At 34.7% G+C, this 14,179-nt stretch overlaps 1 protein-coding gene across 1 annotated transcript; it reads left to right on the top strand.

Moving 5' to 3' along the window:
• The first annotated feature begins 912 nt into the window (after positions 1–912).
• On the top strand, positions 913–6,057 carry LOC131028265 (disease resistance protein RUN1-like). Its single transcript, XM_059210146.1, has 5 exons — positions 913–3,731; positions 3,857–4,144; positions 4,263–5,183; positions 5,360–5,909; positions 6,053–6,057. The coding sequence occupies exons 1-5, from the start codon at positions 2,727–2,729 to the stop codon at positions 6,055–6,057; spliced, it is 2,769 nt and encodes a 922-aa protein (XP_059066129.1). The 5' UTR covers positions 913–2,726.
• The last annotated feature ends 8,122 nt before the right edge of the window (positions 6,058–14,179 follow it).

Below are 14,179 nucleotides of genomic sequence, written 5' to 3'. Positions count from 1 at the left end.
TCCCAACAAAAAGATCAAATCTTCTTTGACTGCAAAACAGTATGATGTGTTCATTAACCATCGAGGCCCAGACACTAAAACAGATCTGGCTCTGCCGCTTTATAATTCTCTACAACAAGCTGGGATCCGGAGATATGTAGATGCTCCAGAGACTGAACTGGGAGATTATTTTCCTTCTGCCATAAAGAATGCCATATCCTCTGCCACAATACACATAGCCATCTTGTCGCCGCGATATGCAGAGTCTGCTTGGTGTTTAGCTGAGCTATCTTTCCATCTCTCTCTAATTCTCTGTACTCTATATTTCTCTCCCTGTCTCTCTATCTATTTATATATCCCCCCTCTTTATCTTCATATCCTTCCCCTTCCCTATCTTTAAGTCTATATCTCTCACTCTGTCTCACACACACTCTTTTTACTCCCTCCCTATCTCTATATCTATCTCTTTATCACTTTGCCCCCTCTATCTCTCCCTCTCACTATCGCTTGTCTATATGACCTGCTTTATCTCTCACTCTTGCACCCTTCATCTTAATCCTCCCATATCTCCCTCTCCCTTTATCTATATCTCATTGTCTATCTTTCTCTCTTATTCACTCCATCTCTCCTAATCTCTCAAAGCTACATATTTATGCCTCTCTATATATATCACTTCCTATATCTTCATCTTTATAGACTTCCCATCCATCCCTTTTAGAAACCCGAATCTTGCATTGGGATTTCTGGTTGGAAGTTTTTTACAATTAAAGGATCAAATGGAAATATCTTCAGTTTCCTACAAGCATTATCTGTAATTGAAGATTACAAATTAAATTGTGCTTAATTCAAATTAGAGATTTATCTCAATTGCAAATAGAATTGCGTGACTATGTCTTTTAACTGTTGAAATACAGAGTTAGGTTAACTTAATCATCTACAACTTTATGACATTAACTTATTACTTCAATTTCACAATTAGAACCTAACAAAGTAATTAAAACAAAAATGGAAAGAATAAGAAAGAATTATAAGACAGAAGAGAAGAAGAGAGATCACGAGCTTGATAATGGAGTTCGCTCAATATGAGCTACATCTCCGGGTCCGCTTCTCAAAGTAGGGCTGCTTTATTGATGACACCAAGCATTAATCGCCTTATTACATCATCCAAGCTTTTAACCTGCACCAAAAGTTCTCTTATAGACTCCTCTTGCACCTAAAGACACTCGACTAAGATCTTCCTAAGTTCTGCTCTCCCACCCAAATTAAGGTTGTGCCTCCTAGGCGAAGAGTGGCTATTTGGATCTTCGAAGCATCATCGGTAAACCTCTGGATCCTGCAATAAACTTCAAGTTGTTTTATCCAATCATCAAGTTTCTCTGCATTCACTTCTCCATTATACGTTGGCAATTCAAATTTAACATGAAGCTTTAACAAAGGTGAATTAGATTCTAGTTTCACAGGTTGTTGCTTCTTTGAAAAACAAGTAGATGAAGAAGATGAAGAGGATGGAGATGGAGGTTCAAGAGGGTCACTACCACCTCCTACTCCTTTACATTTGTCATCTTTTGTAGAGGATTCACCTTCCTCCTTCTTTCTTTCCTTGCCTTCCTTTTTCCTCTTCATGTCCTTCTACAACTCTTCAACCATCATCTTCATGTATAGGAACGCTTTACAAAATTGTTTTTTATTCTCAATGAGTTCAGGATTAACAAATTTTCCTTCTTCCGGTTGTGCCATGGTTGATCTTCGAGTATGTTGTCTTGATATGATCTCTGGATTAAACTCTTCAAGTGCACCTTCTCCTTGCTTTAATTTCAACCTGGTTAACATCCACCACTTGCAAGTTTTTTTGTTATACTACTCTAACACCAACTTGATATGTAATCAAAGCTTACAAATTAAATTATGCTTAATTCAAATTACAGATGTATCTCGATTGCAAACGGAATTGTGTGGCTATGTCTTTTAACCATTGAAATACAGAGTTAGGTTCACTTAATCAGCTATAACTTTATGACATTAACTAATTACTTCAATTTCACAATTAAAACTTAATGAAGGAATTAAAACAAAAATGGAAAGAATAAGAGAGAATTATAAGACGTAAGAAAAGAAGAGAGATCACAAGCTTGATAACGGAGTTCGCTCAATATGAGCTACATCTCTGGGTCTGCTTCTCATTGTAGGATAGCTTTATTGATGACACCAAACATTAATCACCTGATTATATCATCCAAGCTTTTAACCTACACCAAAAGTTCTCTCACAATATCCTCTTGCACCTAAAGACACTCGCGTACTCTCCTGCTTAGGTTAGGCTTCAATTGCCTCTTAACCCAGTTACACTAGAAGGTATTACATTTTGACAAATGTCTTTGTGCTTACAAAAATCATCAAGACTTCTATTCTCCAATTTCCTCTCAAATGAAATTCTAAGTCTCCAATATCAAGACAGTCCAGTTTCTTATGTTGTATTATACTCCGGCGTATAGACATTTCCTTCAATAAAAAGTTTTTAAATTTATAATTGAAAAAAAAATCTCAATTACTAACAACCCCATTTTAATTACATTTTTGTTTTTGCTTTTCCTATATTCAGTGATCTGAAGAAGCTGTGTGATGATGTCGTGTCTGCCGTGGTTAAGGAAAAGCAAAAGAGAAAAATTCTTTTCCAAGTTGCAAAATATGAGGTAGGACTTGATGAGCTTGTGAAAGATTTCTACAGCCATTGCCAGAGAAATGGACAGATGAGAGATAAAATAATTGGCATCTTTGGAATGGGAGGGTCTGGCAAGACCACTCTCGCCAAATATTTGTTCAATCACAAACATTCAGAATTTAGTGGATCAACTAGTTTGTTTGATGTGCGGGAAAACCATGTCAAAGGTAAACTGACTTCTCTGCAAAGTAAGCTTATCAATGATCTGGGAGGGGAAATAAATCATCATAATGATTTGGAAGGAAAAAGGAATCAGCATAAATTTCGTAGTACAGAAGATGGAATTGCTGTTATCAAGGATTACCTTCAAAAAAGCTCAGAATTAAAGTTCCTTGTGCTTCTAGACGATGTTGATCATCAGACTCAGTTAGATGCCCTATTGCCCACAGATGCTCTCAATCACAATAGTTTGGTGATTGTCACAACCCGGGACGAGAGGCTTCTTATAAAGGCCGGAGTCAGAGTCCGTTATAAGATGATGGAAATGAATCAACAGCATAGCAGAGAGCTCTTCTGCTGGCATGCGTTTCATAGAAAATCTTGTAAAAGTGAATTTGATAATTTGGTAGACAGCTTTGTCAAAGTGTGTGGAGGATTACCACTTGCTCTTCAAGTAATGGGCGGGCATGTTTTTGGCAGTGACAAAGCTTATTGGAAGTTACAATTAAATGTTGCTAAGGAGGCAAGAGTACACAAAGACATAAAACATAAGCTTAAGATAAGCTATGATGCTCTGGAAGAGGATGAGAAACAGATATTTATGGATGTAGCATGCTTTTTCATAGGGGAAGATGTGAACAGGGCCAAAAGTATATGGAGGGCTTCAGGGTGGAGAGCTGAACATGGACTTCAGACTCTCAAGGACAGATGCCTTGTTGAAGTGGAAACTTGTTTAGAAATGAAGGACTATTCGAAATGCCATTATGAGCCAGGATTTAAATTGAGAATGCATGACCACCTCCGTGACTTAGGGAGAGAAATGGCAGATAATGAAACGAGCCATCCTCGTCGGCTGTGGCGTCCTGAAGATCGTGTATGTTTTCTTTGTGGTCTTAATTCATGCTCCTAGTTGAAAATGGTTTATTTTTTTAAACTGATACAACATTTACGAATAACTTAGAATGACAATTTTCTAACTGCAAAGAAATTTGAATTCAGATTGATATTAGCGAATTCGAGGGAATCCAAGACACCCATCCTGACTCCAAAGGAAAAAGTTTCAGATGTTTCGCGCGTGACCTTATACGTGCTGAAGCTCTTGATATAACATATTTTCTGGGGAGTTCAAAGGCATCAACTTCTTTACAATGCCTTCAACTTGAGCCTATGTACTCTTTAAGTCGTCAAAGAGTATTAACTATTCCTGAATGGATTCCTCTACAGAATTTGCACACTTTAAGTCTTCAAAGAGTATTACCTACGATATTGAGGCAAAGGGATGACCAGGTAAAAGCTTTCTTTTCATGAAAAATTTAATTTTGTTAGCATCAGGAATTAGTTCGCTCTTGGAAGCTTTTTATCATTAAAATACAACAGTTTGAAACAAATTGATTGTATATTCCAGGTTCCAGTCAAGTTGAAAGAGCTATACTGCAACTTTTATCCTCCGATATATTTAAGCTTCAATCATGATGTGCTTATGACACATTTAAACGAACTAGTGAGTTCTTTCGGAACGCTCAAACATCTGGAGAATTTGCACCTAAAATTTAAAACTCTTTTCTCAAACTTGAATATCGAATGGAATTTGTTGCTGAAATCTGTAAGAGAACTCACCAATCTGAAAACTTTAAAGCTGGCATCGTTTGCTGCTGTAGAAGGGGATATTGCTTTAAGCAACAGGGGAGAGACAACTGATGATCGGTTTTGTATGAGAAGCCTTGAAGCCATATCTCTGTGTGAGGTAGGGGACACAAGGAAGGTCTCAATTCATGGACAGTTCTGTCCCACCTTGAAATCTCTTAAGCTTTGTTCTATGACAGATCTAAGTGAAGTAGATTTAACAGGGGTAACCACACTGGAATGTCTTCTGCTGTTCGACTGTGAAAAGTTGACAAAAGTGTTGAGCAATTATATGCCAGAACTTGAAATGGTCCACATAAAATTATGCAAGACTATGACAGAGTTGCCAAATTTTGGGCATGTCAGTTGTCTCAAGAGGATCTATATTAGCCGCTGTCGGGATCTACAGGATATATCAGCAATTGAAAGATTGAAGGGACTGGAGAGGATATGGATTGCTTATTGTCCAAAGCTGAAGAGTATAAAAGCTATTGAAGAATTGAAGGGGTTGAGAAGAATCTGGATTGAGGACTGTCCACAGCTGGAGGGTGTAATTTGTTTTAAAGAATTGAAGGAGTTGAAGAGAATCTTCATTGGGGGTTGTCCGAAGCTGCAGAATATAAGGGGTATTGAAGAATTGAAAGGACTGAAGGAGATGATGATTGCAGTCTGTCCTATAATAAGTGTCGTTGAAAGGTTGCAGGTATTATTAAACACAGAATGTGTAGCTTCTCATTAGTTGCCGATTATTTCCTTTTAATTTAGTCGCTCTGTTGCGAATTTTTTTTAATTTATGAAAACATTGCATCTGAATAAAGTATTTGTAAATGTTCTGTTTTGGATTTTGAAAATAATTTATAGTGAGCACTGTGATTTCAGAGATTGCCGTCGGAGCTTACAATTCTAGCAGGGAGATGGACGCCAGATTGGGAAGGACTTGAGTCCAAATGGACATCGCTCATGTCAGATCTAAAAAAATTGGGGACACATTGTTTCTGTGAAATAAATTTCTTGTGTCGGGAAAAGGTAGAGGAGACGATCCACTCGTTTCATAAAACCCAGCATTCGCTCAGTAGAATCATCTTTTGCGCTCTCGTTTCGGAGCATGTTTACATAGGGAGCGAAATTTTGATTAGGAGGAAGTTGGTTGGTGATGGTGCATTTTTCTCATTTCGTGATGGCGGATGGACGATATGTACGTGCGTGGTTAATGAAGAAAGGCTCTCAAAATATGACTCCTGGATGCCCCAAATTAGTGTACCAAAAAAAGGGTTTATAATGGGAGTGGAGGCAGGTGAAGAAAGGAAAACCATTCACATATTGCAAACCATATTTGCTCAACAATACGTTAACAATGGCGAATATTGTGACCGCGTTAAAATCGGTTATGTTTATTGGCCTAACAAAGATCAAGAAGAAGATGATGGTGGTGATGATGATGATAATGTAACTGATGGTGGTGATGGTGGTGATGATGATGATGATGATGATGTAACTGAATTCTAGTTGAAAAATGAGATTATGGATATCTTAAAAGAATTAGTATTCTTTTTTTAAAACTGAATGGGACAGTGTAAAATGATTTTTTTATTGGTTAATCTTTTTCGTATTTTAAAAAGTTAGTATTAATATATTTGATTAGGTTAATTTGATATTGCAATTAATTAATTTTTTATATAATAAAATTTATTAATTTTTTTTAAATAATAAAACCTCATCATATGAATTTTTTTTATTTTCATAAATTTTATAGTAATTAAATAAATTATTATTTTATTTTATTTTGTTACTACAATTTTTTTTAAATGATAAGTTAAACAAATTAGGCATAATTAATATAAATATTGGTAGAATTAAAAGTTCATTAATAAGTGATGTGAACTTTTATAAAGTTTTCTTTTGTTTTAAGCAATTAGTGTAATATTTTTCATTACTTTGGATATGTTTATCTTAAGTACGACATTGTGCATGTTTATTAAGCTCACTCAATAATGCAATTAGCTATTGATTTAAAAAAGAGAAGCATTTAGTAGCAAATTAAAATTAGCAAAAAAATATAGAATACATAGCATTATGATTACATGGAGAAATCCTTTTAAGAAAAAAACCACAAGCAAAGGGATTGTTCAACTTGTATTAATCATATAAAAATCATTACATAATGCAAATCACGAAGTCCTTAGATTGATAATATTTTAACATCATCACATTATTTCACTTATAACCCATAATAAAACTTTTACCTTACCTCTCTAATTTATTGAGCAAAATGGAAAACCAAAAATAGTTTTCAAAACCTAAGTGCCACCAAAACCATGGTACAAGGAAAAAATTCAGGCCCTCATAATGCACTTAAAGTACTCAATATTGATATCCATTCTCACATGCATCTTTGGCCTCATTACTATGGTAGGTGTGCACATTCCTAACTCTAGCACTCTTCTATGGAGTTTCCAACTCATGTGAAACCCACTTATCATAACATGATCCCCCATCCTTCACTTTATAAATATCAAGTGCTACATAAAGTAGAGGTGTCCAATAATGTTATAACGATGATGACTATAACCCTTGTCAACTTGCACATGGGGAGAATTATACATATTTGCAAAGCCATCATCGGGCTTATGGAATTTTCCAATGAAATATTAATGCCTATAGTATCTATAGTTTCTAAAGTCCTATTCTTGTCAAAAGAAAAAAATCGATGAATTTGTATTACACTACTTAATTAATAATTAAATCACTAAAAGGAAGCAACGGTGTAGAAACACTTCCTACATGAACTTTAAGGGGAGGTATATGCTAAAAAAGATCTGATAATTATAGAAAAGAATACACAAATAAAATCTTATCGTGACATGACAATTTACATGGGAAAAACATTTTTAGAAGAAAAACCTAACACTACAAGTAAAACCAATTGTATTATTAGACACTACGAGTTTATAGTATTGACTCTTAAATCATGTACACACTAAATGAGATACCTTATATTTTTTTGAAGGTCCTAAGAATTCTAGTATGATTCACTATTATAGGCATCTCATTATGCTCACATGTATCAATAATCATCTTTAATAGTTACACCTATCAATATTTTAGTTCATAAAAACCTCAATTTTGGTAATTTCAAGGAGTTATTCCTTCAAACATTTTCCTTATGTTTAATTTCAATAGTCATGAGTATTAAATTATAATATTCAAAAATAAATATACAAATATATTAAAACAACACACAAAAAATTATCTAGTATTTTTTTTGTATTTTGAGCCCACTAGATTTTATGCAAGTATTTTTTCTATGTATTACTACATGATGATATTTCATGACTATAGTTTATCAATAATACTACTAATGAGTTTCATGTATGTTTGATAGATGAAGACACAATTTTAAAATAAATTTGACACTTCCTTTTTGTTGGTTAACAGATTTGCCCCTTTCTTTAAATTATATTTTGAATTACAATATGACTCATGCACACCTCTTTATGAAAGGAAAAAAAATTAACCAACAGCTAGGTGAACTGATTATAGGATCATCCTCTGCATTATAGGGTATTTCCCCGTGAGATTTACAATGAATTTTTATGCAGAAAACTTTGAAATGAATACACTTTTAACCAGAAAGTGCAAAAGGTTTTGGCATTCATTCGTCAACACGAAAGAATGCTTACAAAACCAAAACTGAAAGAATATCTTGAAGTTCTATTTCAAATGAAGAGCTCATAGACTCCTACTTCCACACATGTTCATTTCATAAACTCAAAATAAAGCAAACACATAGCAGTATGAACATTGGTCGATTCTCTCTCATGGCTCACAGGACAAGGGGGACCAGCACCACTTAATCCACAATAAATTTACTTGCAAATAATGAAATCAATGAATTCAAGAACACAGAGAGAACTGGTAAATGAAATGATATATTTCACACATCAACATGTATCCCAATAGAGATCACTAATCCATCAAATATACAGATTTAAAAGATTGCATCGAAAATATCATTTTTCATTCAAATACCAGAGGTATCTATTCAGAGAAATTCAAGGAAATCAAAATTGTTCCTCCAAGTCACACTTTTTTGGACCCTTACATAAAACTAACTTCTAACATAAATAGCCTCCAGGCTAATAGTTCGCTATAAGATAACCCAAACTTTAACTTTAACCACAGGTTAAAGAAACCGTTTGCTTAAAAACAAAAGAAACTAAGACAACAGTCATAGATCGGCTGACAACACATCCCTTGGTTGATTAGAACTTCATCATGGCAGAGGAAGTCATTGATTTATCTTGCTTTGCTGCGGAACTACGCATGCCCCACCACTCCAAATGTGCAGCTGAGAAGTTCAGGATGACTTGAAAATAGGGGAGTCTGAAAATGAGCCAGTTGTAGAATCAAATTATTTATTTCCCCCGCTTGAAAATAGTATCCTCATGGAAGGAACAAAAGAAGTTCAGAATTATCAACATACATCTAATAACAACCAACCATGAGTTTATCAGGGGAACAATAGGGTGCAAGGTCCCTTGACTACATCAATTCCTCCCAACAATTTATTGACATTGCCAAATCCTAACGCAAGCAACATGCAAGTTTATCCTAAGGATGCACCTAAGTATAAGAAAGGTGTGACTGCCCCATAGTTTCAAGCTAGAAACGTAGGTCCATCTCAAAGACATACGGATCAAACTATTCCTATGCACTTAGCAGCTGACCTAAGGATTCAGAACTACATCGATATTTTAGTGGTCAACATTCCAGATGGATATGGTATGCTTTTAAGTAGGGATTTTTCTAGACGATTGAATGGGTTGTTGGAAACAACAAGGAAGGAAAACTGAGAGGAGAGGTGAATAAGTTTTCACCAAACTTGAGCAAATTATGCACAATTTCAAATCTGATCATCAACAATAACAACAAAGATGAACACCATAACAACAATGCACATAAAACACAATTTTTGATGAGGAAAACCTGGTTAAGAGAAAAACCATGGTGGGAACCTACCCACAATATGATGATACTCTACAGTAGTATGTGAAAATATTACAATGGGGAATGCACATGCATTCAGGAACACTACCTAGAGCTCATTGCTCAAAATAAAAGAAAGGGCTACAACCCAGGGAAGGCTCACTGCTTTACAAAGATTGGATACCAATTCAGTTTACATGAACTAAAAGAATAGCATCTCCAAATGCTCGATCATAGTTTCGGTTAAAAACTTTTGTTTGCTCTGCAACACTTCTTTGCTATTCACTTGACACTACCGAAAGATCAATTCACTTGTTCCCACATACAATACTCTCTAATATCATAGACACAACACAAACATCCAACTTACATGGATATTGCACTTATTTATACAAATCATAAACCTTGACATCAAGGTTGGGTCAACACATAAGACCTAATTACAAAATTACATCACACGATACATAGATCAATAACCAAAACAATAAAATGTTGGCAAGGACATAGCATGGACCTAAATCAAAAGCTCGAACATGCAACACCACCGAATAACACACCAAGATCATCCGCAACACGCTACACCACCGAATATGTAACATAACATCAAGAATACCACCAGACTAATAAAATATTCAATAACACACACAATGATCAATGCAGACCAACAACACAAATAAGAAATGATCAAGAAACACCCACAAGCATGTTAAATCCATCAGCAATAACTACACCAACACCACTTAACAAAATCTTCATTGATCATCGCACTAATACTCAAGAAGACTCAACAACAACAATTGAAACTTAGAAAGATAACTTGAGGAGTACCAAATAATGAACCATTTGAATTGAGGACACACAAGAGCATCCCAAACACTCTCCCAAATCTGCAACTAAAGATATAATCATTCGAGAGCAATACAGATCAAATACCACAACTCTGCCAACCACTGAACACTGAAAAACTAGCTTCAATACTGGAATCCATAAATTGATCAAATTACCTCATAGCATCATGAAACTTATGCTGAATCAACTAGATATACTTATCTCATAACCCATTAAATTGTATCGGCATATATGCAACATACTAACCGAACCAACTCTCTACAACATCAAAGCACAAGAACATAGGAATATGTTGCCCAATCAAATCAGGATTGATAGCACTCCAAGATTGAAATTGGTGATAACTAAATATGGAGAAAACAATGAAATTCTCTTTCTTGAACCAGATAGGGTACTTATATAACTAAAGAAGTTCTTATGCTCTAAGGGCTAGCTAATAACAATGACATATAGCCAATAACTCAATCAACTAAAGATGTCATTGAAAGTGATGATGATTCCTCTATAGATAGTGAAGGCACGTTTGAGAATTTCAAAAGATTTGTCCTTAAGAATATAAATCAACGGATTGAATTAAAGAATAAAGCATTCATCGAAGACTTATTGTTACCAAATTGGTGCCGAATCCATAATGCTTTCCATTCCAAATTAACCTGTTCCATGTGCAAAATTGCTTTAGAGAAAGTATACAAGAAGGTCCCACATGTATTTAAGGGAAATAAGATAGAATTACTCCAAGAGAACGTTGAAAATCAGGAAGAAGCTCCTTCGACAAAGGAAGTTGCAATGATAAAGGAACCCATAGAGTCACATAGTCATTCAAAATGGTGCTAACCCCTACAAGATGAAAATCAATCTTAGATGTTGTGATTTGATGGATCCAAGTCTAAGAAAGGAGCTGGAGATAGCTTTGAGTTGATTAGTCCATTAGGAGAAGCATATCTTGCAGTGCATAGATTACAATTTCTATGTACAAACAACGTAGTAGAATATAAGTCACTAATCCATGGATTGCTCCTTGCTATACAAAAGAAGAGCGATATTGCAAAATAATTTGAAGAACATCAAACCATTGAGCTTGAATCAATCTTATCATTGAAAAACTGTTAAGTCCCCTTTTTGGTACAGAAAATCACATCAATACCATTGAGGCTATTTGACACGTTAAGACCTAACATAAAAGAACCTTGAAGTCATCTCAAGTGATCCTTCACAAATATTTAGCATTTGAGAGTCTTTACTCAAGAGAGGATAGAGTATTCAATACTTTATTCCTTATTTGATAGTGCATCAAAACACCATCAACAATAACGATATGCACAAAGATGTTAACAACTTTCTGCTTAACACAAATCTCGTAAAGGATGAAGATTGGAATGATATTATCTTCACACTCAGGGAGATTACTAGATGGATGTTAAGGGACAAATCCCCCATAGAAATATGAGAACATAATACTAATGGATGGAAATTGATTTACCAAACCATAGGGAAGAAAAGAGCTATGGACAAGAGAGAACTAGAGGTTAATATTCTTAATGAGAAACTTCTGAATGTTGAGGCATATCTTCAAAATTACCCTACTAATATGGTGCTAAAATAAGAGTTATCAATGACTAAAGACTCCTTAAGTAGAAAACATATTAATAAATTTCAAGGCCTTGGGGCAAGGGAAAAAATGAATTTGCTAAAAAATTGTAAAGAGTTTGTTGTCCTCGTTTTCATTTTTATGAAAAGAGGATGACCCCTATGAATTTTTGCTCAATTCGTCCCTCTTTTCTCTTAAGTCATCAAGTAATTGAGACATTTTGGTCATCTCATTAGTCTTCAAATATCAATTATTCAAAGTTAGTTCTTCCCTCCTCTGAGTTAAAATTTTGAAATTTTAACAAAGAATGTTTTTCCTATTTAAGTGCAAAATCGGGGTTTAAGTCTGAAATTACACTTAAAAAACTTTTCAAATGTCAAGTCGAGTTTTAAACCCAATTTTGCATTTTGGGAGTTTTTAGATTGATAATGTCAATCAAACTTATAGGTCCAATTAACATTATTAATGTGAACGATTTGCATTTATGATTTTGAAGGTTTCTTTTCCAATTGGGTTTCTCCACCTCTTTATTTGCCCAATTTATTTTCCTAGTTCTATCTTTTTGTGTTCTTGGAGATTTGTGGAGGAGCTCGGCTTTTTCTTAATCAATTTGTAGAGATTTAGATATGTATTATTTTTTCCCCTCTTTTTAATGAAATTTGTTATTGATCGAATGCATTGAAGCTATGCTCCAATGCATACGGTTAATACCAAATTTGCTTGTATTTTTAATCAATTTAGGGGGGGAGTCAAATTTTAATTCTGACTCACCCCATTTGTTTTTTCCTTTGATTTCATTGATTTGTTTTAGTTGTGGGATAGGAATATGTCCCCGTCACACACCAAAGCCATGCTCGATGGCGTGTGGTGGGATACAACCCACCTCCACTATTTTAGTTTTACTGCCTACTTTGATAGTGGTAGTTGGGTTTGTAAGTCCAACCACCACCGTCTCTTAAGACTGATGGTAGCCAGATTTACAACCTGACTCCACCATTTTTAACTTGCATTTCCTCTCGAATGGTGTGTGGCGGGGTATAATCTCGCCCGACACCACTATTGTATTTGCCATTTTATTAGATGGTGATCGAGCTTATAACCCCGATCACCACTTCATTACTTTGTTCTACCAAAATGGTGGTTGAGGTTGTAAGTCCAACCTCCCTTTCTTTTGATATTTATTTAAATGGTGTTCGGGTTTATAACCCTGACCACAACTTTTGATGCATGATTTCAACAACTAAGTGTAAATTGGGGGTATAACCCTAAATTACACTATGATATTTTATTCCCAATGTAAATCGAGAGTATAACCCCAATTTGCGTTGCTTTGTTTCTTCATTCCTAAGTGTATTTCAGGAATATAAACTCAATATACACTTAGTTTTTGGTTTTTGCCAATTTGTTAAAGTGCAAATCTGACTTATAAGTAAAAAATGCACTTGGTTTGATTTCACACTTAATAAGTGTAAATTCGACTTATAGGTCCAATTTGCACCTATTACACACACATATAAATTAGTTATTTTTGGTCAATATGTGATGGATCAATGAAATTTTTTGTATCAAATAAAGATTTCTATGGTGGCTAATCATTTCCAATAATGGTATTTTCATATTGCAGTGCATTTATTGCAAATATCAGAGCCTTCTTCTAATAAGAAATCAATGAAATTTTAAAAGCAATAAATACATCTAGTATTTCTGCCTTCATCAGTGATATCAAACATTGACAATATCAAGGATACCAAGATTGATCATGTGGATCTTGATGAGTTCTTAAAGAGGGTGAAATCACCAGCAGTTTCCTACAAGATGGAGCCCTCTGCAAATAGTGAAATTCATCTAGTGGTTGCTTTCCCCATGTCAGCTCAAAATCCAGAGTTTGTATTGTCTCTTGCCAATAAATATGATTCTACCACTAGATCAGTGAAGGATGTAGATGGGAAAACACTCATCAAACTTGATGAGGATTTCTTTGACACCATTTTCAAATGTTCTCCTATTGAACAATATGCACATATTGATATGGAATCAACAGTGGCATATTTTGATAAAAATTTAGAGAAATGCAGGAAGAACATGAATGATAATTGGCTAAAATTACCTAGGCCTACAATTTAAAGATGGCCTAAAACTCTTCCTAGTTATGACTTCATTGAGGAGGTTAATGATTTGATTACTCTTCTTAGTAGAGTAAAAGGCCTCCCAACTTCCAATACCTACCACAAGTGGATGTATCAATACATCCATTTCATAAGGCATAATAAGAAAAA

The sequence above is a fragment of the Cryptomeria japonica genome, chromosome 8, assembly GCF_030272615.1.
Source record: "Cryptomeria japonica chromosome 8, Sugi_1.0, whole genome shotgun sequence".
Taxonomy (NCBI): domain Eukaryota; kingdom Viridiplantae; phylum Streptophyta; class Pinopsida; order Cupressales; family Cupressaceae; genus Cryptomeria; species Cryptomeria japonica.
This window is presented reverse-complemented; position numbering and strand designations above follow the sequence as displayed.

Bases quoted from the DNA above. Each gene is read 5' to 3' on its own strand.
- LOC131028265 (XM_059210146.1), top strand. From the start codon at position 2,727: ATGAGAGATAAAATAATTGGCATCTTTGGAATGGGAGGGTCTGGCAAG. The intron at 4,145-4,262 runs GTAAAAGCTTTC...TGTATATTCCAG, and splicing joins TGAGGCAAAGGGATGACCAG to GTTCCAGTCAAGTTGAAAGA. The intron at 5,184-5,359 runs GTATTATTAAAC...CTGTGATTTCAG, and splicing joins GTGTCGTTGAAAGGTTGCAG to AGATTGCCGTCGGAGCTTAC.